The sequence below is a fragment of the Aythya marila genome (assembly GCF_965140915.1).
Source record: "Aythya marila genome assembly, chromosome: 2".
Lineage (NCBI taxonomy): Eukaryota > Metazoa > Chordata > Aves > Anseriformes > Anatidae > Aythya > Aythya marila.
In genome coordinates this window covers 46,839,059-46,866,821 of record NC_139043.1, presented here as the reverse complement: position 1 = coordinate 46,866,821, position 27,763 = coordinate 46,839,059, and the positions used below count along the sequence as shown (strand labels likewise).

The window sequence follows — 27,763 nt, the reverse complement described above, 5'->3', positions numbered from 1 at the left end:
GCTGCTATGACAGCGCTCAGGGACTAAGCTTAGCGGGATGGAGGGGAGAGTGGTTCTCAGTTTCCTCCTCTGAAGTAGTGAAGTTGTTGTGCAACGTTAGGTCAATTTTCAGAAAATTGTAAACACACAAACATAGTTTAACAATCTGAAATAACTTGACACAGAGTGAATTAAAAGTTTACTTTAATTTTGAACCATTTTATAACTGCATTTTTCTCATGAAGCATCTGTATCACAGCAGGCTACAATAACTTTGGGATAAAAGGCAACTGGTAAACTGTCCAATACAAGGTTCCAAATAAACAGTTCTTACTGGCCCCTACCCAGACATATCCCAGATAAAGTTTTTGATCAAAAACATGAAATAGATCCACCTGCTTATTTTAAGCATATTAAAAAGGAAACTAATTGGACCATTTCTATTTGTCTAGTTTTTTATACAAAAAGGCTACACAATGTTACACTTTATTCAGAATACAGTTAGAGCGATTATGAATTAGTGTTCTACACCTTTACTCAATCCTTAAAAATTAGAAACTGCTGTAGCATATTCACTATAACTTAATACTACGAGAGACTTAGAAAAAAAAAAAAACTAACAACAATTACTGCAAAAAGAAAGGCTACTTTCAAAGCAAGCAAGGTCAGTACCATTACAGAGATTTAAAAAAAATAATAAATTTTTAACAAGCAAGGCTAGGGTTTGATAAATTCCATCTTGCAATTCATTCGTGTGCATTCCTCGTTTCTTGGATCACTCCCAAAATCCATTTGTATTATTACTCCTCGACCAAAAAGGACCAGAACAAAAAGTTTACTTCAATTGTTCCCATAGGAAACTCAGCTTGGTTAGTGTGTCAGGCACTTTCTGAGATACTAGCCCACCCCTCGAGCCCTCTCAGCAACTCTACAGGCCAATCAATGCAAGTTCATTCAGATGATACAGCTGCAAAGAGAAAAAAAAAAGTGTCAGCATTCCTCAGTAAGGGGCTGTTTTAACATACTAAGACTGCATGAAGCTGGTGCACAAGACATTACAGTTAATTACTTCCACACTTCACGGCAGAAGTCAGTTTGGAGTGTACTGATGGTGTGTTTCCAGAGCATTTATTGAGGATTCTGGCACACTGGGACCCATTCAAGCCATTCCCTCCCTGCCAACCAAGTCCTCAGTCTGGTAATCTGATTTCCTCTTTTTTGTTTTGTTTTTAAATTCAACGTTGGAGCTTCTTACCTAAAGGATGATTTACAGGTCAGTATCGAACCAGGCCAACTGATTACTGTCACCTGGAGGCAGCCCATCCATAAGGTCCTGGGCATGGCCAAGATCTGGCAGACCATCAACTGGGTAGTCAGCACCAGGGTGGTGGCCACCCATTTCATGTTCCATCATAGGGTCCATACCCAAGGCATCCTGACCGTATCCGCCAGAGTGGAAAGAACGGTAGCTAGGATCTAAGAAAGTTAAAGGTGGCAGAGGGAAAAAGAGCATAATGTTAACAGATGTTAGACGCATCAGAAGCTGCAAGTATCAGTGTGTGAGAAGATCTTGGTAGCTGTCTAATTTTTCTCTAGTTCAGCCAAGTTCAAACGATCTGTTGCCTGCCCTTAATGGCTATTCCATCATTTGAAACAGCCTTCCAGTGTGATTCTGCAGACAAAGCACACTGCAGTCAGAAGCACGAGCAGATTCCAGCCAAGCCATTAGTCTGCACAATCAACAGTACTAAAATTCAACAATACTGAAGCAAAACCAGGCTCCAAGACTGTAGACTTTCTTCTGAAAGTCAAAAATAGCTTAGAATCCTTAGGGATAGGCTTGAGTTTGAGTCTACAGCCACTTACAGACTAATACATTCAATACCAGCATTTGTTTTAAAGAAAAACTGCACTTCTGGAATTGTCAAGTCCATTTGTAAAGGATTTAAAAGCTTTCTGGAAACAACAGCTCAGTGGGAGATTCTCTCACAAGACTCAGACAAGTGACACCAGTTCTGCACACTCATATGGCTCCCATTTCAGTGCAGCCTGTGGCGCTGCAGAAACTGGTTGTTTGAACTGGCAGCTCCCCATCTGGCTGTCAGTTTGTGATATCTCGCCGAAGAGTAATTCACTCTTCACTCATTTGCAGCTCTCCTTTAATGTCTACGACTTGACTTCATCCAACTTAAGCTTAGTCAAGGGCAAGGGAACAGACATACCGTCTGGGCGGTATCCAAGAGGCTCTCCCTGGGCACCAATATCCAGTCCAAGATCCGCTGTCTAGATGTGCACAAAAAGTTACAAAAGAGTTTTAATGTCAGGTCTTTGGGCCAGCATTAGTAGTTCTAAGTTTAAGAAGTTTTAAAGTTTGCCCCCAATCCTTTTTCAGTAATTTTGCTGCACTGTGCACTGCAACGTAGTACTTTTATGAATACAAAATGCATTTTTACCCCCAAATCTGCATCCAGTAGCTAACAGCCACATTGAGGCACTGAAACTATAGCTCACTGGCAAAAGGTTTCTTTTTGGGAACAAGACAGGGCAGGTCTAGGAACCAACTGCTTCAAGTTGACTGCTCGGAGGTTCCTGAGCCAGCAATAGAGCATTTTAGTTCTCAGTGAACCTCCCCCAGTTTGCTGAGTTACAGAACTGCGTGTCTGTAGCGTAATTACACAACTTCCATTTCAAAGAGAGTCCATTTTAGCTTGGTTTTCTCACAGTACTATGATAGATGGATACAGATTTTAGGAAAACAGAAGATTAATCACTGAAGTTCTGCAAAACTACTGTCCTTTATTTAAGAAGTGAAGCTGAAGTCCCAAACCTTAAGAAGCTGGGGGAAGACTGAGACTTAGTGAAACCTTCCCTCTGCCCCATCCACACAGTTTTCAGTCTCATTTCACTGTGCATCCCCATAAGCATGAAAAAGCACCACGTGATAGTTAGCTTGCAAACACTTTCAAGTCTGAGAGCTCTGTTCTAAGGAGAACACAAGCTGCATGCCCACCCCAAACTTCTCAGTCCTACATGGTTTGCCAGATAGAGTTCTCACAGGATACAAGTTATGTTTATGCTTCTATCATATCACTTACACCTCAGTATTTGCCTGCAGCACTAGTCAGGTTTGGACAATCTGCAAAAATCTCTTGAAATTCATAGAGATTACTGCAGAGCTGTCCTTTGAAATTAGAAACAGCACACAGACCTACAAAGTTCTACACACTAAGCAAAATGAAAATTACCAACTTTATCAGTACCAGAGAGCAGACTTTTCCTATCTGCAAAGAAGGCAAAAGAGCAGCAACTCTAAGGCTGCTTGCCCTTCATTCTGTTCAAACAGGCCTAGGGACTTAAGGAACTCTAGTTCTAGAAAGGTTTCTTTCTCTATGCAAAGGATTCCCAAGACCTCCTGCTCACACATAAAATCTCACCTATTTACATATCAAGTTCTGTCCTAGAACAACAGTACACACTTAAAGCTTGCACCATTTTCTGGAGAGCTGCGAGCACAGCTTCACTGAACCTGAACATGCGGAGAGTAGAGAAGCTACAGCCATGTATAAAGATGAACCTGTACCACCAATGGCATCTACACTTGGAAGTGAAGTCTCCCCGAGGAAGCACGAACACAAAGACCCGACTCACCTCGTTCCAAGCCATTGGCTCAGTCCGGAACAGGGAACTTGTCAACTCCACTGAAAGTCGCTTCTTGTAGTCTTGTGGTTTGTCCTCAGACATTCTGAACAGCACTGCAGCTGCATATGTTGCTATTAAAAGAAAGAGGGATTTTAGTAGAGGTCGAGTCTTCCAGCAGTTTTTCTAACAAAGCACGAAGCCTATTTTTATGTTCACTTACCAACACCCTCATTCCTAGAATGAAGCAGTTCTGTTAAAGGGGCAGTGGCACCTTCAGCTTCAATTGCTTCAGCTGCTTCCTTGTCTTGAGCAAGTTCACAAAGCACACCTGCAGCTACTCTCTGGATATTCTCAATGGGAGAGTACAACAGCTGTAACCAAAACACAAGGGTTTCTTTAACTCCTCTGCTTGCACCTTAGCACAGTTTGACTCAGCAGTTCTACCAAGGCAACATAAGAGACGTTTTTCTAGCACGTACTATAGCATTTTCTCGAGCTCCTGCTTACCTGCACAAATAGTGGAATGGTATTTAGACCCCTGATTACGATTCGATTATGAACATCACGTGCAAGAATATGCAGGGCTCCAGTGCAGCCCTCAACAATTTCTTCCATGCGCACACCCTCCTAGTTAGGACAAGAAAACACATTTTTTTTTAAGTTGAGATCTTGAGTGCTATCTTCTAAAACAACAGTCAAAAAACTGATCACTGTTAAGAAACCAACCCAACTGTCCCCTGCAAACACATCCCTCCCCCACCAAGGCTCATACCCACCATCTACTGCTGGTCTTCAAATTTTAACATCCCTGCTAAGAGTTGACCTAGTTTATCCAACTACATCCAGTAAGCGAAGCATTTCAGTGGAACTCCTCCCAGTGTTCTCGTTTTTATTTTAGTTCATTATAAACTCAATGTCTGACAACACTATTTTTTATTTCCCAAGCTCAATTAGCTCAGCAGTTTCAGTTTGAAACAGTGGAAATCAGTAATGAAGAGGCCCTGTCTGCCTCTACAAGTATTAACTCTACTCCTGGGCTAGTACGTATTGCTTCCATTTGCCCACGCTAAGGCAGCTTCCCCTTTGTTACTGTGTTTAATGGGGATGGTGCCAGGACTGGTCTTGCCACACTGACCTGGTACCTGAAAACATAACAAGCACGGAGCTTGTACAAGTTGCCAGCTCTACGCACTTCTAAGCCTGTACAAGTGCTCAGCTCTAAGCACATGTTAAGCTGTGATAGCCTGCTGAAACCCATAGTTACAACAAGGATGAGCCACTTCTGGCTTCCTAGAAGAGAACTACTCCCCTTGCCAGAGTAGGCAAAACCACGATTTCTATAATCTATAGCATACGCCATCAAATGCTCAAGAGGCCTTACTAAAATAAGAACCAAGGTTTGAAGCTTCCCCCCTAGCCATTTTTTTTTCTTTTTTTTAAAAAAAGAAATACTTCAGGTCTGCCAAGGCAGAATCATCAGTATGCCAAGAGAACAATACGAACCAAAGCAAATGCTAAGGCAACAGCTATTTAAATAACTTTAGTTACTGCGGCCGCTTACCACAAACTGCTGCTGTGTTCCGCCCATGGAAGTACGTCGCTGGGTGTCCTGATGTGCTCTAACCAGCAACTGAACTAGCCTTGGAATAGCACCTTGTTCGCGCAGCGGGGCATGGTTTGCAGGACAGAGCGCAAGATTGCGGATCAAACCAACAGTAGCCTGCAGTTCAGAAAGGGAGTGGGGAATAAAAGAGCGTGAGGGTGTGCTTGCTGTTAGCATGGTGTCTGTTTTAAACCCCATGGTCCCAAACGGAGGTCTAAGAGGCAACTCAAAGTTGCTCAACTGAAGCTGAGGTCCCATCAGTAAGTTACATTCCCCAACACCTTGGAAACAAAGTATTTTTCACAGTTAAGGTTACCTCAAAAAGGCACCTCTTTTCAGCACCAAAAGCTGCTAACCATCATTTACCTTGATCAAAGGCCAGTGTGAGGGCGGGTGCAACAGTTTAACCACCACTGGGAGTCCGTAATGGAGACGTACGGCATTCTGAGCCATCTCAGCCTCTTGGTGTCTGCTGGTGAGGTGACGGAGCGCACAAATCGCAGGTTCTGTGATGTCTTCCCTGTCTCCAGCCCGAAGAACTGTGCGTACAAGAGCCTCAATGCCACCAACCTGGCACACCATCATCTTGTTCTTGTAATTGTTGCAAGTAAGGTTAGAAAGGATGCCAGCAGCACAAGTCACAACATTAATGTCATCTGATCCTAAAAGCTGAACAAGAGTTCCTAGAAGGCCTTCCATTCCCTCCTGCAAAAAATAAAAACAGGAAAGGAAAATTTAGTCTCTCTCCTCTTCCGCTTTTGATCCTGATCCCTTAGAAGGCCCACTTACCTGCTTGGTTGCAGCATCTGACAGATTTCTCAGAGTCCAGAGACAGTTCTGGACAAGACGCTGGCTTGGATCTGTAAGGTGAAGTCCCAGAGCCTGCATCCCACCTAGAAGACAGTACATGTTTGACACCATTACTCAAGTGCTCATCCTGTGAACAGTACAGTCTTTATTTTCCATTAAATCTGTGTGCATATCTCATAAGCTTCTAGTTCTTTTTTGGCATTAGTATCCTAATATGTCTAGGCCCTAGTGCTTCACTACACACATAAAAAGCTATTATTTTATTTGTGACACTGAAGAAATGAATGCGTGTTCTAAAGGGACAATTCTGACAACTCTCATCTCATCAACAACGGCACGTAGCTAACTACACAGCAGAGTTACTTAAGGCCTCCAAAAAAAGTTATAAATTGAAGGACCAATCATGTTCAGTTTCTGATGCTTCTGCTCTCAAGTGGAACGGTACTGATTCTGAAGTACAGTACATAAGTATCTATCTATCTATCTATTTATTTAATTGAGAGGACAAGGAACGTACTTACCAGCCTCAACAATAGCAGGTTTGTTGCTGGAGCAGACTGACAACACCTTCAGCACCCTACTTGTGGTCCACAATAGTTTCTCGTAAGTATAGGTCCTCATTATGTTTACTAGAGCCTGGGGTCCACCACTTGCCAGAATGATCAGCTGAAAGAGCGAAAATTCAGCACTTAGTGTCACTTCCTGAGCATGCAAGTCAGTTGTAATTCTTGCTGGCTTATATAAATTTTATGTTGCAACTCTCTAAAAAACTGTATCTGCTGGTCAGGTAGGTCTAAATTTTGCAGTCTCCCCGGGAACATGACTACATTTCCACACAATAGCATCCTGCACTTCTTTCAAGGCCAGGACTGACTGGCAAACTGCTCAGCAACTGACAAAATCCTCGTCCTGACACGGGATTCAGAACAAGGAGCATGGCTGGTGGCATTCCTGTGCACAGTTTGGCACACAGGAACTTTAAGGCCATTTTTAGCAAGCTCGCTCATTAGACGGGCTTTGAGAGCAGAGGCACGTACCTTACTTTCTTGATTGCCATAGGCTAAAATCTGAAGGCAGTCTGTTGTGATGGCCAGGAATTTAACGTTTGTCTTGTTGAGCAAGGCAACCATTTTCTGCAGCCCACCAGCGAGACGGACAGCCATTTTGGCTCCTTCCTGATGTAACAGGAGATTGTGAAGAGTTGTAATGGCGTAGAACAGCACAGAGTCCACTGGAGACCTACAAAAGGGAGAAAAAAAAATCATGAGTAGCAGCACCTACCATCAGCAACTAAAAAAAACACAAGTACTGCCTCAGCAGTCCACATACCCAAGCATTTTAACCAAAGCAGGGATGCCTCCCGATTTGAAGATCGCCAACAAGCCTTCACGGTGATGCGAGAGGTTGTGAAGTGTACCTGCAGTACAACGGGCTGTTTCCACGTCATTTGTATTCTGCATGGTACGTACGATAGCAGATACCATTTGAGGAGACCTCATAATAGCATGGCGAGACGCTTCCTTTTTGGATAACTGATGAACCATAACGGCAGCCTTGTTCACCACCACCTACAGGAGTATTGGAAGAAAGCTTTCAGTTTAAGGTTACTGAAGAAGCCCCATAGACAACGTATACTGAGGTTAAGAAAATACTTACCTGGTCCTCATCATTCAACAGTTTGGTCAGTTCTGGGATTGCACGAGTTGCGAGTTCAGCATCATCCTGGTAGTTTATCAAATTAACAACAGCATGCTTTAACATCTGGGACGGCTCAGCCAGGCGCTGCACATTAGTTGGATGAGCAGCATCAAATTGTGTGGATGGGATTTGCATTCCTTCATCCAGTGTTTCAGGGAACATAGCGGCACGCACTCTCTGGGCTCTAGTCATTGCATACTGGCCATCAATATCTGAAAAACAAGGTGTTTGCCTTAAACTAGGAATAAAAAGCTATTCTTCTGTATCAGCAATAATTCAGTACTTAGGTTTCTGTATTGTTAAGCTGCATGTCTAAACAAATCAGCGTAATAGAGAAGGCCTTACCAGCAACTTGCTCCTGGGTAAAGGACTGAGAGAACCCCTGTTCCCACTCGTACAGGACTTGTGTTGTGTCCACATCTTCCTCTTCAGGATTTCCTTTGCCACTCAAAGAGGGAGCAGTTGTTGTGGCACCGGAATGGATACCAGAGTCCAGATATGATTGTTGCTGCCAGTGACTGACTGCTGCTTTCCTGTCTGGCTCCATTGCCATATCCAACTCCATCAAGTCAGCTGTAAGAAATCATTGGTGAACAATTAAGTTTGGTTGAATTACTCCAGGATGTATTAGTCCTTCAAGAAATGATACGGATTTTACATGAAAATAAACTGTTAAAACAGCCTACCTCAGCCCAGCTGAGCATAGCACAACAAGTAAGATGGCAATTTTAAGCTGAGGCATTCTGTCAAACCAACGCAGACATCTGTAAGCCTGACTTGCAGGCAGTGCAATCACTGCTATTGTCATTGTCTCAGCCTACTGCTTAAAGGCTCCCTTTCCACACAGTATGATTAGGTACTTCACCACACTTAAGTGACCAAAATGCTTAGGACGACAAACTTGTTTGCAGGTTTAAGTTCCACAGTTCCACAGGTAAGGTATTAATTACTGCAGTACGGCATTCATTATTCTATTCAGGTGACTTTAAAAAGTTAAAAAGGGAAGTAAGGAGCCAGTTTAGCTGTTCTTTATTAGAACTGCCAGGATCTAATAAAAAATTAAGTGTGATATATTTCATACCTTGGGTTGCCATGTTCCTTGCTGTGCTCCCAGAACTCTTTCCTGCTACCTTTCAGAGACCCTAGAAAAGAGCAAGGTAAGAACTTATTAGACACTAATCAGAGCTAGGCAGACAGGATTTCACATTAGAGCAGCAGAACTGCAAGCTAAGGCTTAGCACATCTTGCCATTTCACTGCTAAGTGAGTATATTCAGTGCTAATTAGTAACCCCCCATGGACGGAGACACAAAAGAATGAGATATATCACACAGGCTTTTTCTGGCAGACTATATGTAAGATATATTCCCTTCTTAAAGCCACGGGAGAAAAAGAATTGAGAAATGACCATGATAGAGCCATTTTTTACTTCTCTATCCTTGTGTAAGACAAAGTCCAAACATTAAATTACCTAGCTTGGACATGCTGCAGAGGCGAGAGCTAAATGTCAGAATTGCTCACTCCCCTCTAAGACAACCACCCTTAAGATATAAGCAAAACTGCTGGACACAGGGCTACAATAAGGATTTCATCTGGGAAAACTAAACAACCATTTAAGACAAGCTACTATTATTTCGGTGTTATAAAGACCATCTCAAGATCTATAATTGAACATCCTTCTTCACTACTTTCCTATACCATGAGAAGAAAGGTTTCTTGCTATACAAAATTCTCTTTCATGAAGTTAAACTGAAAATTGAACCAGCCTTAAAAACAAGTACTCTCCTTTAGTTGCACACACAAAGTCACCAAACTCTGTTTTTTTGTGTTTTTTTTTTCAGAGAGCCAAGATAATTGGGGGCAGGAGGCTGAACTATGATCAAACGCCCTATCAAAATCCTCAGTATGCACCTCCATTTAATATCACCAAACAGCACAGAAGTACTTGTAACACGAATTTGTAGCCCAGAAAGAGAAACTCAAGGCCGCAGCTTCACATGGGTCAGTCAAAGCTGTCGTACTTTTATTTATTTCATTTGCTTCCCCGCAGTTTGACACCATTTTTTCTTTTTTTTTCTTTTTTTTTTTTTTCCAGCACAAACACAGTGCTGGTGACAGCCTGGTCTGGGAGCCAGCCAACACTTGCAGTGGTAACTAGTGCAGGGAACAAAACCACCAGCATTCGGCTTTCAGTGTGCATTAGGTGTTAGAGCTATGCTGATCAAAACATTCCTAGACAATGAAGTAAAGGCAAGCCACTCATCTCTTTGAGGGACAGGTCTGCCGCACTGTGTCAGGAGAACAAAGTCCGTTCGGCGCTGTATTGTGTGAAGACAGACCTACCAGTTTAAGAGTTTCCTTCAGGAGCAGCTTTCAGAAAACCATAATTAAATAGAAGACAGGCCTGCAGTTTTTGGAATCTCACTGAATAGGTCAGGCAAGTCTCTCTTGAGCCGGCTGCAGGACACCCCCAACAGCAAACTCTTTATTTTGCTCCACAAACGCCAGTGCTGTCTGTCCTGACTTTGGACTGCCACAATTTCTGGCAGCATCCCTTTCCTGGCTGTTCTAAAACACACAGCAGATCTGCATTTGCAGCAGATACGCCACACTGAGCTGATTTAAGATATAACACAACACACAGCAAGCGTGCAGCTATGTAGCTGGGAATGCTCACAGCCCTCCTGAAGTGGCTCCTAAAACCCTGCACAGCCTGGAGGGGACTGCCCAGCTCAGTCTGACGAGCTTGACACAACCACCACTGTTTTTTCCAGCACCTTGAACACTGCAGAGCAATTCTTCCCAAGTGCTGTTAGGACTTTGGGAGTATCAGTGGTAAGGGGAAAGAAAAATTAACACATTCACCGTTAATACACAAATTCTCCAGACGGGCTAAGTTAGCACAAGTGATCTTGACAGCCCCTCGGAGGCCTCATGCATTACTTTGTCAGCCCCACGAATGCCTTCCAAACAAAAAGACGCAGAATAGCATTGAAGGTAAAATCAGTGTCTTTGCCTCCACCCCCCTAGTCCTCACTCTACATCAGATGCAACATTTCCAATATGAAACTGTGGAAAAGATCTAGCTGCTGTACTTAATTACAACATGCTTAGCACAAAAGAAGATCTAGTTTTATTGTAACCTCTCTTGCCTCTTCCTGGCAGGACACTGCTAATAAAAAATGATCAGCAGGTTACTTGAGGAGTTAACACACCGGTGGATGAACCAGCCGAGAGCCCTGACGATGCTTTTTTTTTTTTTTGCATCCTTTCTTTCCGCTGTTAAATTCCGCACAACGGAAGGCAGCTCGCTTACAGCAACTGCACCCCGCAGTGCTTGTTTCAACAGCCTGAAGAAATCAGAAGAGCTGTAACATTTGGTACAATCCAACAGAGCACACCAGCCTCCGCACCATGACAATACTCTAAACTACAGCTGAAGCAGGGAAAACACAGAGTGACGTGTCCAAAACTGCAGTAGCAGCCAGATACAGCCTGACTTTGAAACGCTGACCTTAGGCCAGCCTGCTAGCCGCACCTACAGTTTCTAACTTCCCACTCTGCATTTCACACAGCCATAAAACCCCCAGCAGCTCCAGTGAGCATTTCGGATTTAGATGTGAAATTGGACTTAATGTTAAAAATTGCCGCAGAATAAAGGTAGCCTGGGAAAACGCGCACGTTCAGCTTGCTTTCAGGGTTTCCCTAATTGAACGTTTTCCCTTATTTTGCTTCCCACCCTGTTCTCTTTTTACAAGGGGGTAAAACGGAGTCCAGTCAGGACTTCTCCCAGCGTGTATCACCAGGGAGGCTGCTACAGGTAGTACCTGACAAGGACAGCAACAGAGGACAGCTTGCAGAACGCACACATGAAGCGCACGGCAGCTCCTTTAAATCCAGCTCCTGCTCAGGCTTCCTGGAGGACATACAACCTGTGACACTATGTTGCCAAGGTCAGAAATGCAGATCTGAACCATCAGGAAGAGAAAGGACTCCGTGTATGTTTATTAACTAAATAAATAAATAGGAATGTTAGCACCTCAGCAAGTTTCCACAGCCCTCGCTACGTTCAAAGACTATCCAATGCTCAGGATTCAGGCCTGAATCCTGGTAGGCAGCACGGCATGCACAAGTCCCTATGGATGCGCTGCCAGGAGTCAGAGGCCCGTTAACTTCTTACAAACCTCCCCACGACAACATCCACTTATTTAGGAAGCACAACCAGCTCTAGATTTTAGCGACTTACACACACACACTAAATTTCTCCTACGAAGAGCAATGCAAAACATTGCACTGGGCTGCAGTGTGTACCAGTACTCCCACCTTAGCGTGTGAAATCTTTTAAAAACTCGAAGTTTTGCGAGCAGAACAAGCTTATGAGCTAAATTCACATTACTATGGAAGAGTAATTCAAACTCCCTGGTTTTCAAAGGAACAACAGATGAGAGGTATTTTCATGATGAACAAAAACTTCAGTATTAACTTTTGATTTCCAAGAAGTCAGGCTCATGCCAAGGCGGTGAGCAAGCCCCGAGCATTTCTCAAGTGGGAGCGCTAGTCCCGAGCAGCCTCAGTGAGACCTAGAAATGATGTGAGAAACTCAGTTAGGATGCATGGCACAGTGAGTTGTTCACTTCTGCTCTCGTACGTATAGTGAGAGCAGCCCAACATCTACCTGCCCGCTGCATCAAGGCAACACGCTTGCACCTTTGCTTCAGTTTATCCGATATGAACTCATTTTCACTGACAGCTAAGCCAAATTTGTTAGCTTACAAAACAGAGCAGCTTGTATTTGCGGCTTGTATTAAATGCTTCCACTTTCTCTAAAGGTAGAAAACTTAAAGATTGACTCAGCTTATACCCGACAGAGCGAATGAGCAGTTATCCCACTTTGTAAGTTGAGTCAAACACCGAAGTTTGTAAGTCTTCCAGAAATCTTGTATTTGAAAGCAGCATTTTGGAAAGCCTAATACGAGTAAGGAAGTCACCGTGATCTGTTTAAAAGGAAATGTGCCTACTGACCGTGTTTCTACAAAAAAACTGTCTCATCAAGGACAGGCTAAGGAGCTGCCTCTCTAAATGAGCCATCAGTGCTGAACGTCACTAAGGTTTTTTTCCTTAGAACAAGCAGATCTTGTAATGAAATTACAGCCATTAATAGCCCTGATCATCACAGTGCCTTTTCTGGAAGCCTCCTTTGGGTCTGATTTTATAATCTGCCTCTTACACCAGATTAAGTATGAAAATACTTCTTCCCCCCCCCCCCTTTCCAGTTTTTATTTGTATATTTTTTTAATCAGAAGGAAAAGCAGGCCCACTGTTCCTTTCACCTGTTCTAATTCCACTTCAACTACACACACAAAAAAAGTGACAGGCAACTAGGCTTGTTTCATGCACCTCTTTGCCATGTTAACACAAGCTCCAGACCCAGTAACACAACTCAAGCACTCGTTTCCATGACCCAAGAACAGAAATACTGTAAGAACTCAATGCAGCAGAAGCTATCCTAATTAACCTTAGTTTTCAAGTGGAAATGTGGGGAATACATTCAATTAAGGATTTTTAAATGATAATAAAAATAATCCTTTGATCTTGCCTTAGAAGTGGTTCTTTGTTTACTAGAGAAGAAAGCCTGATAAGGTGGGAGAGTCCTCTAACCAAGGTAACACCAATGCAGTAGAAAACAGCAGCTTTTGTGGTACAAAGCTCTTTTGGACACACGGTCAGCCTTGCCTCCTTAAGCAACCTTTGGTGCAGTCCATGCCCCAGCTATGAACGATCCAGCAGCAGGCAGGCCTATTTCTATTTTAGTCTTATGAAGACATGATCCAACTGAGACACACACCTCAATATTAATTGATAATAGCACTGAACTGATTAACAGGAAGCCTAAGGAGGTTGAAGCTTGTTTTTCTTCCTTCAAAGAGAAGGAGAAAAAGCACCCTTATTCTACCTGAAAACAAATTTTGACAACTCAACTTTAGCAGCTGCAGCTTCAGAGGAAGGGAAGGAGTGAGGAGTTACAGGTGACCTAAAAGCTAAAAGAACTGATTTAGATATTCACAGCTGAAGACAGGAATGGCACTTGTAGTGAGTGGTCATGTCAGACATTGGCATTCAACTTTCAACATAGCTGATTATAGGTTTGTAGTAAGAAAGGGGACATCTTAGGAACTTTAAATAGACAGTTGTTTGTCTTGAAGGTCCCAACCTAGGAAACTTATCTTTGAAAGTTAAAGAAATTCTGCCACTGGAGAGCTGTTATTCCAGATATTCCAAATAACTTAATTTGGAAGATTTTTATCGGGCTTCTACTGAGCTCTGGGGTATTGTGCTTTGTAGGTAATTTTAAAGACCCTTCATGTATCAGATGTTTCTGTAAGACTGATAAATTCTGTGAAATCACTAAGAAATTCTGGAAGTACAGGGTTTTTTTTCATCTGTTTTAAGGGATTGCAGAAGCTGGTTGTTGGAATGACAGGTGGGTTTACATTTTACATTTGATAAACAGAAGATACTTTATTTGAAAGCACGAACAGAACACTGAGTTTCACATTAAGGATTTGCATTTTTTAGAAAACATTGAATTCTTGCACAACAGAGCCATACAAGGTTAAATACAACAGCTCTCGATAAATACGTTCCACATACACAAAACAAGTACGGAGCAGCAGTCCCAAGTTGTGTGGAGTAGTGCCATTTGCAGTCCTCACGCACGTTGACAACTCTACATGGAACTGTCTTCATAGTAGCTGTATGCAGCAAGCAGAGATTTTGAGGTTTGTAATAACCAAGCATTGCTGGGCCTTGATTAGTGTTAAATTTGTCATGCAACAGGAGTAAATTTTAATTTTTAATTCCGGATTCAAGTCTCTCCTCATACCAGCAGTTTAAGGGCCTGGATAGACAAGAACTACTCTGAACCTCACTGAAAAGCTGGCTCTCAAATAACTGTTTAAACCTGATTGTGTACAGCCCTAAACCAAGCAACAGACAACTTTGATATTTTGGGAGGCTGAGTTTAAAACAGTCAAGTTACAGATTCCCTTATTATCCACACCAGGAGTCAGGATATAAAACTTCATGTTTTTCACATTAATATAAGGCTTCCTTCAACTTTCACCGCAGCTGGTATTTAATACAGGGTGAAAGTATCTTGTCAGGGTCATTTGAAGATCTCCCAAGTAAACAGAAGCAACTTGCACAATATGCAACAACAACAAAAAAGTCAAACCTTACAGCCAAGGGAAAACACCCTACATTTTCACAGCTCTAAAGAAGAAGACACCATGTGTTTTCACAGCTCTAAAACACTTCTATCTTCTTCCAGTTTGGATGGCAGAAACACTCCTCTGCAGCCTTCGGTACCACAGCGTGAGTTACAGCAGCATTACTATTTTTAAGTGCTGTGCCAAGGTGTAGCAACATGAACTACTTCAGAGCATGTATTAAAAGCTAGGAGCTACCAACAGCGACAGGAAACTCAGCCTGCCTTCCACAGCACGTACCCACCCTGACATCCAGCTCACAAGGGAACAAACTCACGAACTTTGGCTCATGACAGCACCGCTCTGGTCGCTTCCTCAAGCAACATTTTCTCAACACAGTTCCCTCCAACCAATAAGCAATACCTCAGGCCAGCCATCAGCTCAGTACTTGATGTAAATGCAACCAGGCCAAATTTATTGCAGCTGGAATGCTTCCAGCCAATACATTCGGGAAGTGCCTGCAGAAAGGCAGGCGATGCCTCGCAGCTGATCAGATCATGATGAGCCTGACTCCTAACACAGACTATACAAAATTGTTAAGATCCATTGCTTCAGTCAAGCATTAGGAAATTAAGAAACCTGAACAGTATTTGTTTTGCTGACCTCTCTCAGAGGTTAACAGGTTGCAACTTCCAAGCTTTAAATAACCTTAATACACGCTGAAAGAGGCAAACTGGCTCAAATAGCCACAGCTCTGGAGTTGGTAGAGGGGTTTCTGACAGCATACATAGATCTGTCCATGCTCACTAGGAGTTACCTCTGCTTTCAACCACTGTTTTTGCTGCTTCATTTCCATTTTCCCCCTTCAAGCACCCCAGTTTGCTTCTGCATCATTTTTCCCCACACACTAACTCCTACAAGAGTTCAGTTGGTGCCACATCACCAAGTAGTGTTATGCTGGCCTATTTTCAGTCATCTCAGCAATCTGAGGCCAATTAAGAGCATAGAGCAGAGTTTCTATTCACACGCTCGTTACCTAAAGCACACAGCATACAAATATTTCTGTTCTTGCTAGACTTCTACAGAAGTTGATTACAGCTGCTTAATGAAACTGAAGTGCAGGCACCCAGTTGCCTGGGCTAGACTTCTGAACTGGGTTATAAGCTGTGCTGAAAGAGGATTTACTCCTCCAAAGAGAAGTGAGGGAAAGGCTCAGATTACAGGGACAGAAAGTTAGAGGCTTATCTTTGAGCCCATGCAGCCTTAAGCGCACGTGACAGCGGCACAGGAAAGGGGCCACCAGAGCTTCCCAGTGCAGCAGGATCAGGGCTGTGCAGTGATCTGACACTGTAAGGTGTCACCTGCTTTACCTTTCCCCTGCAAAAGGGACAGCAAGCTAGTGAAAAGTCACATCTCACCCAGCTTGTCAAGTGAGGACCTGTGTCAGCACCTTACATTTCAAGCATACAGGTGTGGTTTTTTTGCTCCTCCCAGCCACACAACACCACCCAGAAAGGACAGAGTTAGTTTCAGTCTATCACTGAAGAGCACCTTTAACCCCTGACTGGAAGTTCAGGTACTGAAATGTATCAGAAATGGACTTGGTGAGCTTCCAGTGCCAAGTCAGCCACCTCTCAGCTTCAGGAAGTGAATTTCACTGTACAACAGGACTTAGGGTCTAAATGCTGTGCTAGCTGCCCAACAGCTTGCTCAACGAGTCAGGGCCTTCCCAGGTGCTAAGGTTAAGTACTCTTTTAAATACAGCCCATTACAAGTTGCAGCAAAGGAACACTTCACACCAGTCTGACCAGTGAGAGCCACTGGTCAGCCAGGAAACACCCAGATGATGGCTCCAGGCTCTGGTTTTCACAGATCAAAATTCAGACCGAGCTCCACAGGTAAGTTACAAAGCCCACGCAGCTCATCTGGGCACAGATCTGGAGCTCTGAAGCTTCACATGCTGCTAGGAAGCCACATGAATAAAGATGACAAACCATATAGAGGTGCTCCAATACCTTTAAGACAGACATTTTATGGGAATTTTAGCCAAAGTTACCTGTTGATAGGACACCCAGAGAGCTCAAAAGGCACTCAGCAGCTATCTCAGCAGAATTTATAACCATCAGTGATACTCTACAAAATTGTCTGGTGCTGGTCAGAGCCTGGGAGTGTATACTATGTCCAGCCCCATGACTGACACTGCAGACCTGCACCTTTTCAGTCTCTACTACTTGAGTATATTACTCCTGTAGTATGTGAATGCTCATTGCACTGAATTTTATCACTTCAGGGAAGCTACAGCATTAGTATCCACAGCATTTTTCTTCCCCTTACCTACAGAAGCACCGAGTTGCTGCAAGGAGTCTGTCAACCTAAGCGATTATGTTCAAAGTTACAGGCACATGAGCCGGCAGCTTCTAATAAGACCTGCAAATTCAGGTGCCAAAGTGATTTTCTTGAAGCTACACTTTGTGCACTTCAATTTGTTTGTACTCCGTAAAAATCACTGGTTGTCTCTGAGAGACACAAGCAGCAGCTATGCTCGAGCTGATAGTTCAGAGAAATTATCAGTTCATGTTGGAAAGTAATGGCTTAGAGCATTTCACTGGCAAGTACAGCAACACTAGAAAAATCTATAATTTAATACAATGGTCAAAATTGGCTCCAAGTACCTGCGCATCCTTCTCTGTCCAAAGGGGAGCTGATGATCATCTTAAGATTTACAGTAAGATGGGAGAAACTGCTTCAACTACTCATCAGGTGTTACACATCCAGCTTTAGCAAAGAAAAAAACCATCCCTCTCCACAAAATGTGCCCACCAACCATTCCACAGCAGTTCACAGCCTAGTATTAAAGGACTGGTGTGACAGATTCGGGTTTATGAACTTAATGCAAGTTCCTAACAAGATTAGCAACCCAATTACTCTGTCTTCACTGTTTAGATCAACTAAGCAGCACAAATTCATGCATGCAGCCTCAAAGCAGTTACTAAGTCACTTCTGTGCAGCAAGCGACTGAGATCTTTTGGTCACCAGCAAGCTGTTCTGATTAGGGCCTTCCTTCCTGCAGCATTTATTGTGCTGGAATACTTTCACAGCTGGGCAAAGCATTATGCAGTGGTTATAGAAGTGCTCTTAAAGTCACCACTTCAAATTTGAGGGACACAGGGGCCCACACTGTGCATGCTCCTGCCTTGCTGTATTAGGGATGAGCTAGCAATTTTGCCTAAGGCAGAGTCTGCAAGCAGCCCTAACCTAATGAGCTTTTGGTCCACGTGCCCCCACTTTTACCAATTAAGTGGTCTTTAATGGAGACAGCAGCAGCCTGGGCCAAGCATCACTCTTCTTATATGTGGCTAGGTAGGACTAAAAAGCTGCCACCACAACCACAGAGAGACAAATACACCAGATTTAGGTTATCTGTGTTCTTACAACACACTGTAAGGAAGTCCAGTTACAAACCACCGCCAGGCCTCAGGCTTCCTGCCCAGTTTTGAGCATCCAAAAGACAGATAATCACTCTGCAGTCAACTTGTGACAGCATACATCACGAACAGGACTGGCAGCCACTGTATTACAGAAGTATCTATTACAGAAATATCTTTCCCTGCTGTTTGTGTAGAATTTAAAGCTTCCATTTCCACACTAATACAGTGACAATTTAGCAAAGGATCTCCCTTTTTTTTTTTTTTTAGGCTGCAACTGTGTAGCCAGCCCCGAATATGGCTGTTAAACATTAATCTCTGATTTCAGAAACCAGAGCGATTAGTCATAATTGCACTGACACTAATGAAATACTGATGAATCTGAAAGCACACGTCCTGGGTGCCTCCGCTTGTCTGTCGGAACAAACACGTATTTACACGGAGACACGCTGCTGCTGCTCCAAGAAGTACAGCTTAGGCAACAAACTTGCTAATGAAGCCTGACACTGATGTTTCTTCAGCTCACTTTTAATTAAGGCAAACTGACAGTGCAGCAGCGTTTATCAGCACCTTTAAGGATGTTAGGAGTTCTGGCCACTGGAGGGCACCTGAATAGTTGCCAGGACAATACAGGACGACTTGCTACATTTGCTGCAGAGTTGGCAAACTTTGCCAATTTACACAGATCGGTTTAGCACACACAGAAAGAAAGTCAGCCTAGAAATGCTCGTTCCAGCAAACATACCCAAACTGCACACTGTGCATTTGTCAGCTGCAGTATGTTCCAGTAGCTCACGCTACCTTTTAACAGCAGCAACCTAGAATACTAGATTAACTCTTTCAACCTTTAAGGGGAAAATTTATTCCTTAAATAAGGCTCCAGAGCTGATATAGTATCAAATAGCAATGCAAATATTTCACTTCTGTAATACTGATACTCATCTAGTCATATATATTGTCCCCTAAAGCAACGGGGAACACAGGAGCTGTCCTGCAGTGAGGGCTGTGTACAGCATCCACACCCCCACCTGCCCCAGATGGTAACAGCATTTGCTTCCACACCAAATCAGAGTGAACAGATTCACAAGCAGGCACGAGCCACAGCTGAGTTTCATCTGCTCACACTATCGGTTTGGTGTTCATGCAGGCAGAGCTCCCTGCATGCAGTCTCCCCAAACTCTCTTCCTCACACTTGGTTATCAGTCAGTGAAAAAAGCTTCTGGCTGCTACCACCCCCCCACCACCAAAAGGAGATAGGCTACACAACACTAACTTGACACACACCACCTTTTTTTTGTTTTTGGTGAAACCCAAATCACAAGATATTATGCCTTGAAATCAAGTACCAGAGATAGATATTAAAATCAACCACTTAAGCTACTCACGCTGACAAGTCTAGCCAACTCAGCTCATGCACCACAGAGCATCCAAGCACCCCCAAAACAACCCTTCCCGTGCCTAACCAGAAAGCCAGCCAGCAACACCGCCCTGCCCATCTCTCCCCAAGACAGTCATTTCGCCTAAAGAGACAAGGGAACAACACTTACTGCCAGGCAGCCTGCCGAATTCTGAAAAATGAGCGTGGTGCCACTTCCCAGCTGGAGCTGCTGCAGCCACCCAGCGAGGCAGGAGCCGCGGGACTTGCAGACATGCTGAGACCTATGCACAAGCCCCAGCTGCCTGCATAGTTTCTCACAGCCTTATCAGGCCCCGTGAAGCACGATGTTTGAGATAAGTAAGGTCAGTCCTGATTTTCCTGCCGTGGTATGCAGTCTACCAGAGCTACAGAACGAGTTTTGCTGCCACAAGTCACCACAATCCCTGCGTTACCAGCTTTAACTATGAATTAACATGAGCGATTTTGATTACTGCCGTATTTACACACTAGTCTGCCTACCGCACAGTGTTCTGCAGGAACATCTCCATCCACAAGTTTCAGACAGCACAGTCACACTTCAGTTCACCAGACGGAGGCTTACAATCACTCTTTCCTGTCCCATCCTTGCTACCACCCCTCTCTGCCCCTCACAAGACCCCGAAGTTAGCCCAGAAGGCCACCAGCACTGATTTTTCTTTACATTTGAGTTTACTCTTTGAAGTATTGTGTTCTGAGGAGTTAAGCAAGAGCTTCTGTTGATGTTAAGACACCAAAAAAAGAAAAAAAAACAAAACAAAACAAAACAAAAGCTAACCTCCACCTTACCAAGAAAGCCTTATATCTATCTGAAGGGCAACCAAGTTTCAGGCCTGAGATTTGATAAGCCGGTTATTGACACACCGTGTAGTCATAGCAAAATGCTGGTGTTCATAGACTACATATCAGGCAAGAAGCCCAGCCTATTTATTGCTTTGGCAAGCAGAGGAAGCCTGCTTTACTGAGGATGCAACACAACATTGCATTTGAAGAACAGCCTGACTTTTGCAAACAAGCTTTACTTTACATTAAATCCTTGCTTTTAGAAACTTCTATGGTTTGCTTTTCTATCAGGATGTTTTTACACATTTATTCCCTGCAATCTTAAGAGGAGCAGCCAAACAGAGTAACGCGATCATTCCCATGCATATCAATATATACCTAGACAAATACCTGAGCCAATTGCCACAAAAATTGTATTTGTTTGTATCTCCAAACAGACACTCAATACAGCATTACATAAAATCACAATTTTAGAGAGATTTAAGCCTTCTTTTAACAGTTCAGTAGCCTCACTTTCAACAGTACCAGCCATTAGCAGTAGACACAGTAGCCAGATTGTTTGCAGCTGTCAGCACCTTTTATTAAATAAGTGCAAGTTTAACATTAGGTCCATGGATCGTCAATTACTGAAATTCAAATTACAACTTCACCCGATGGATGCCCGTGAGTTTTGCCTTTTGTGCAGTTTTAAAGCTTCGCAGCAGTACCTTTTTGTCATTCAGGAGCAAAATCCTAGCTGCTAAGTTGCTTTCCAGCATGCCTGAACTTAAGATCAAAGAAACAGTGACACTTTCAGGTAGTTTTCTAGTCTGCCTCGGCTATGCTCTCAGCACACAAAGATCCTGTTTTACTAAAACCCCTCCTTGATTTCCTTCCATCGACCTCAGCATACCAGCCCAGCCTCTTTCCATTCACCACTTGCATACTTTGGGGGATGGGAGGACCACAGATGTCTGGAATATACAGTGTCAGAACAATGGCTGCTCCATGAGAAAGAGATCAAGAAGAAGTAGCTGATTACAAAGATCAACACTGCTATTCCTCTAAAGTCACAAGTTGCCCGTAATACCTTTAAAGTCTGTCCTTTTTTTCCCCAAAAAAAAAAAAGAAGTCTCTTCTCGGAGGAGAGATTCAAACAAACTGCTTGACACCCTACAGCAACTTTTTAGCTAAGGAACGATGTAGGATTTTAGCAGATTTTTTCCAAGCAACCTGCACCAGAGAGGGCTGAAGCACGCTGTTTGCGGCAGCAGCACACCTGGAGCTCCCTGCCTCACGCACCGAGCACCCCACAGCACCGGGAGCAGCACCAAGTTGCCTGTGCCCCCCTAAAAAAAATAAAAAATAAATAAAATCACGGCTTTTCCCGGCAGCAGGCGAGCCCCAGGCCGCCTCTCGCAGCTCCGGGCGCTGCCTCTCGGCGCCGCCGCGCTCCCCACCCGGCCCCGAGTAAGACCGAAACCCCGCAAGGCGAGAGATGAGCTGCCTCCCGCTGATTGCGGCCGCCGTGATTAGTTTAATTACGCTCTCCACCAACACCCCCCACCCCCACCGCTCCCCCCCACAGCCCCCCGGGGGAGCCGCAGCTGCCGCCCCCCTGCGAGGCGCAGCTGTCCGGGCCTCCCGAGCCGGGGGCCCCCGGCCTGCCCCGGCCCAGCTCCCGGGGGAGGCAGCGGCTGCCTCAGGGAGCCCTCAGGGAGCCCTCACGGAGCTCGCCCCGCGGTCCCGCCGCACCGAGAGGCACTAACGTGGCGGCGAAGCGACAGCGCTGCTGCCCGGGCGATCCCGGTCGGGGCCGTGTTTTTTGTTGTTTGTTTTTTTTTCTCCTCGTCTCCTTCTTCTTCTTCTCTTTCTCGCTGCCCAAGCCCGGGTGGCGACCGTACGGGGCGGCGGCGCTGCCGAGTGCCCTCGCCCCCCTCACGCCGCTGCCGCTCCCAGCGCCCGGCCGAGCGAGAGGCTTAAAATGGCGGCGCTCGCACCGAGGCTCTTATAGGCAGCGCCGCGTATCCTGCCGCCGCGGCCGGGCCCCGCGCGCAGCATTCCACAGGCGCCCGGCGCACAGGGCAGGGGAGGAGAAATAGTGCCCGGCTCCCGGGGCGGAGGGAGACGGAGAGCGGCAGTAGGCGGGAGGCGGTGGTGTGAGGGAGGGGGGGGGAGTGCTCCGGCAGGGCAGGGCCTGAGGGGGTTTGGGGCGCTTCGAGGGGGGTTTAAGGGGTGTGGGGGGCGTTGAGGTGTGGCGGAGACACCCCCGATCCGGGGGCGGGGAGGAAGGAGCCGAGTTCCCGGCGGGGAGCGAACTTACTGCCGGAGGGTGGAAGGGGCGGCCGCGGGGTCCGCGTCCCTCAGCAGCGCCGGGGGCGAGGGAGGACGGCGCCCCCCTGCTCCGCTCGCCCCGCGGTTTTAATGAGTTTTAGCTCGCGTTCGTGGCTCTGCAAATCCAAACCCACATTCCTCACGCCAGCAGCTGCAGAGATTCAAATAAAGCCGGCCCGGGCCGTGGGGGGGCCGCGCACGTCGGCGGAAACGCGCCCCGCGCCGCCTCGGTCAATATTTGTCAGGAAGCAGTTTGCACAGAAAGCGCCTCGTTATGCAATTTATTTATTATTTTTTTTGTTCCCCAGCTGAAGCGAGCTGCTGCCCCCGTTCCTCACACACACACACACACACACACACCTCGCTTCTGTCTCGGGCTGTGCAAGCAGGGCGGCGAGCCCAGGCACGCCGGGGGCAGCCGCAGGCTCGGCGTGCACGGGCTCGCTCCAGCAGAGTTTTCGCCCCTGCCCCGACAGAGAGCTGCTCACATTTCGAGGGGGGGGAGAGAAATGCACCGACAAAGTGCTTTTAACCTTTCCTCGGGGGGAGAAATGCACCCTGGCGCACGCCTCGACGTGAGGCGAGGGCCCTGCGTGCCGGCGTGTTTGTGTGAAGCAGCCCTTGCTAGCGAAAGATGGGATTTTTAATTATTATTATTTATTTATTTATTTTTCAGTATAAATTTGCTTTGGCAGTAGCGGATGTTGGGGGCTGAATCCTTGGTTTGGTGCTGGAGGGCTTCGTGCAGCCTCTTGTTCCCCACCGAGCTTCCGTGGCTGTTGCAGCACGGAGATGCATGGGTCACAGAGGGGCCACCTCTCTACCTGTTTTTCCACTGGTAATGCTATTTTGAACAGGCTCCGAGTTTCTACTCGCAAAGCTCAACTTTTTTTTTTTTTTCCTGTTGGTTAAAAAAAATAAAATAATAATAAAGCCTCTTCTACAACACTGCTTGATTTTCCTGTCAACTGCTTCCTTACATCAATGCTTTTTAAAACGTGGGATTTTTCCCTGTGGAAAAAAATAAAATAAAATGTAGGACGTGCTGTGCACACAACACACCCCAACCCTCCCAGGTGGACCTCAGCACTATTCCCATCTCTATCTGGCATGGGGCAGCTGCATGGGGCCACGACCCCATGCAGGGGAGGGAGAGCTGTCACGATTAAAGTGGCTTTCAGAAGGCAGTGGCGACAAAAATAATAATCCTTGATTCCCCCAATTGTTCCCCATCCTGTTTCAGGGCGTGTAGCAATCATCCACCTATCAGCCTCCTGGTGCAGTGGCTGTCCTCGAATCCCCACTAGTAAGAGGGCAAAATGCCACCTGGACAACTCTCATGGTAGAGGTTCAAGAAATCCAGCTTTCCTTGTCAAGTTGTTTTCGCTTAGGACAGTTGCCTGTTCTGGCCACGCTGGCCAAAAGAAGGGCAAGAATGAGGGCAATGAGGCGGCAAGAGTTGGCAAAGCAAATGCTGCCGGATCCAGGCCAGTGGGCTGTGAATGCCAGTCACCTTCCAGGGGATTTACCGGGTGGATTTTGCTTGCCATGGAAGCGTGCAGCAATGAGCAGAAAGACCTTGCTGTTCTCAACACCAGGAGTTTGGTTCCAGTTTATGATATGTATCAGAGAAAGCGCTCTTGATCAGTTTGGTGCATGGGAAAAAAAAATAAAGGGTATGAGGGGAAGAGCTAATTTCTTTGTCCACCTCCCTTTTGCAGCTACTTTGCAGTACAACCTTGGGAAAATGTTATCTGCCTCGGTTTCACCCTCTGTAAAATGGGAATAATAATAATAATAATAATGACAGACCCCCTCCTTTTAGATCCCTGGATCAAAAGTACTATATAGGTTCAAAGTCCTGCTTCTATAGGGTATTATTGCCAAATTCACTATAAGCAATTCCATTGGGTACTTGATAACAACAGTAGAATCAGTCAAACGCCCTTGAAGCATTGCATGGTCCCAGATACCTTTCAGAGCCTCTTTGTGTGCCATCCCACCCCCTGAGGTCTGCAAGGATGGGGCTTTTGGAGCCTGGATTTTGCAGGAGCAGGAGGGGTACAGTCCGCGTCTTCTGGCCCCTGAACTGTGGACCGCTTTTCTTTTTGACCTGGCGAGGACTACTGGAACTAGCCCTTATAAAAGCAGGTTTAAAACATACAACTTAAATATATATATATATATAAATTTCATAAGGCCTTTAGCACATAATACTAGACTCTTGTTGATTTCTGGCTGTGTTACTCTTGCATGGTTTGTTGTCATTTTAATCTGTATTTGTTTCACTGTGGAGTGGTTAGGATGCTTTCAGATCTAGACACGTTGCTAACAGAAATTTGGTTCATTTCAGCTTTGAAATTTTTGTAGCTATTAGCTAACCATTTTCTGAAATTTCACCTTTCTAAAAAATGCCTACCCTAGGAAAACTAATGTCTTGATTGCTGGAAGTGTTGCAATTATAATTAATTCTAACATGGAATTGTGTTCTTTCAATTATATTTTTTTCTAAAATGCATTTTCTGCTTCTAATTTTTCAAAAATAGTGTTTCATGGTCCAATATCAAAAAAAGAAGAGTAGGTGTTATACTGGGTATTACAGTGCAGGGCTTCCATGAATAAATTCACAAACAAGCCGGTTATTCTTCCTCTTCTACTACTCTTTTTTTTTTTTTTTTCCCCCAAGAAGCACTGAGGGTGTATATGCGGCTTCAGAAGTTTCCTTAGAGCTCTTTTATACTTTAATAGGTTTGTTTTGGTGACTATATGCTAGACGAGTATGCTGCAGACATATTTTTTTCAAAAGGTCAAGCAGTCTTCTAACGTGTCCATTGTGTATCCCTGCAGTAAGAAATCCTCAGTGCAAAAGAGAGCTTCATGGTTAAATTTTAAAAGATAATGATTTAAATCTTTTTGTTAGCTTTTTTTTTTTTTTTTTTTTTTTTTTTTTTTTTAACGTCCTTAGCAATGCTTTTGGAGAGTCAACTTTTAACACTGTAGAAAGCAGGAAGCCCGTTAATTAAAAATAACAAACAGCTAAAGGTAAACTTAGTTGGTCACCTTTCCCTCTGAAATACTGGTATTTGGCTATGTTTGTAAGAAACTGAGAAACAAATGAGTAGCCATAGCACTAATGTGAGGACAAAGCAAAATTACCAATTACGGAAACATTCAGGGTTCTGGGCCTGAATCTTTGATTTCCCATTTGGATCTTAAAAACGTATGCATAATTGGCTTCTAATTGTGCATATTCTAGGAACGTTTTCAACAATCAACCCTAGATATTTTTTTACACACTGACAAAAGAAATGTATGTTCACTTGTCAGCAAAAATAATAAGACAAAAAATCATTCTGATCCTCTCAAAAAAGAAAAAACAAAATAAATCTTCTTCTAGCAGAGTGAGGTTGTAGCATATTAAAAGAATAACATATTTTCATTTTCATACAGGCATGAGGGGGGAAAGCGCAGAGATGCTTGCAATATCTAAGCACTGTTTGAGATTCAAGACTAATCAATGTAATTTCTCCCACATACTTGAGAACTACAATTTATTAATACACATCTCTTTGCTATGTTAAACAAAAAGCTATGCCATTCAAATTCAGTTTTAGTGGGGAAAAAAAAAAAAAAAAAGAAGAAAAAAAAAAGTTCTTTATGGATAAAGGGAGGGTAATAGCCAAACTTAAAATACTGGTGACATTTCCCCTTTTTTCAAAAATCATGGGGAAAAAAAAGTGTCAGTGCATAGCTCCAGGTCATTTTGAAGGAAATGATAGCACTGCAAATATTGATAAATTAATATTGAAGATACTAATCAAAACATCTTGTTAACTGGTTGGAATAGTATAGATTGGAGCACTCTATAAATGTTGTGCCAAGCATCAGAAATGGAATTACCATTGGTCACCAATTTTATCTCTCTCTATATAAAAAAGTTATCCTCTCCTTCAGTGTTCTGGTTTTGGATATATGCAATTTGCCTCAATGTTTCCCTCTTTAGCTCAGCACACATGAATGCCTTCCACAGTTTAACTTTCTATATCAGGTATGTTTCAGAAACTGAAAAAAAGTCTCCAGCTGATTTAGCAGCTGAGGCATTACTCATCAGAATATCTGATTACTGGCGTATTAAGCAGCAGACACAGTGGAACAGAATAAACATGAAGCAGTGCATCTACCAACACATATATTTTAATTGCTCCTAACCAAACAAATAAAAACCAAGACGGATTTTATTCAAAATTTATTGCATGATCAGGGTAAACAGAAATCCACAATATTGGTCCTTTTTAAAATGTTGTCATTATCAAGTATACCACAGCACCTAAGTTTGCATTTAAAATCTCTCTGTGTGCCTGTCTTAATGATTCTGGGTCTTGTACTCCTAATTTAAAACAATTGCAATTGTGTTCAGCCACCCTTGCAGGAAAGCTCACCACAAACACGGGGAAACAATAACAGTCGCAAAGGTGTGACACCTACCTTCCCCTTCCCTAATCAAACTCCGTCCACATGAAACCCCTGATTTCTCAGACTCGTAACCCTTTAATTGTCAATACTCTAAATACATGGCTGTACTGCAGAGAGCTGTTTTTAAAAAGGTAGTTGATATCTAAGTGTTGCCTTTTCTTTCAATAGCTTTAGGCCAGATTTCCTTCTTCCGAGTAATTGATTCTAACACGTAATCGTAAAACAGAAGATAATAAATTATCGAGACCTGACTTTTCTGTTCAGACTGGTCTCTTTTAATTACCGTGTGCAGTCTGAAAATACGGGACTATCGGGGCAGGGGGGTCGTTTGAAGAAATCTCCAAACAGGCTGTGCATGGAGTAGGGCTTCACATTTCCCTTACGCCTCGGAAAATTTCCCCTTCCCTTTTGGTCTGAAA

General features: G+C 44.2%; 1 protein-coding gene across 4 annotated transcripts; it reads right to left on the bottom strand.

The window, feature by feature from the left end:
- Positions 1 to 166: 166 nt before the first annotated feature.
- On the bottom strand, positions 167 to 23,001 carry CTNNB1 (catenin beta 1). 4 transcript variants are annotated; one of them, XM_082755193.1, is made up of 16 exons: positions 22,861 to 23,001; positions 8,811 to 8,871; positions 8,075 to 8,302; positions 7,688 to 7,941; positions 7,361 to 7,599; positions 7,069 to 7,270; positions 6,553 to 6,697; positions 6,011 to 6,114; positions 5,588 to 5,926; positions 5,180 to 5,338; positions 4,126 to 4,245; positions 3,839 to 3,989; positions 3,628 to 3,749; positions 2,202 to 2,262; positions 1,235 to 1,455; positions 167 to 946 (listed from the first exon to the last, which is right to left on the bottom strand). In XM_082755193.1, exons 2-15 carry the CDS (start codon positions 8,821 to 8,823, stop codon positions 1,247 to 1,249), a joined length of 2,346 nt encoding a protein of 781 aa, XP_082611319.1. In that variant the 5' UTR covers positions 8,824 to 8,871; positions 22,861 to 23,001; the 3' UTR covers positions 167 to 946; positions 1,235 to 1,246. The 4 variants fall into 4 exon arrangements, with proteins under 4 accessions (XP_082611319.1, XP_082611318.1, XP_082611317.1 ...); XM_082755192.1 differs by lacking the exon at positions 22,861 to 23,001 and adding an exon at positions 22,293 to 22,572; XM_082755191.1 differs by lacking the exon at positions 22,861 to 23,001 and adding an exon at positions 22,307 to 22,571.
- Positions 23,002 to 27,763: the final 4,762 nt, after the last annotated feature.

Bases quoted from the DNA above. Each gene is read 5' to 3' on its own strand.
- CTNNB1 (XM_082755193.1), bottom strand. The intron at 4,246-5,179 runs GTAAGCGGCCGC...TGTCCTAACTAG, and splicing joins GAACACAGCAGCAGTTTGTG to GAGGGTGTGCGCATGGAAGA. The intron at 3,990-4,125 runs GTAAGCAGGAGC...TTTTGGTTACAG, and splicing joins CCATTCCACTATTTGTGCAG to CTGTTGTACTCTCCCATTGA.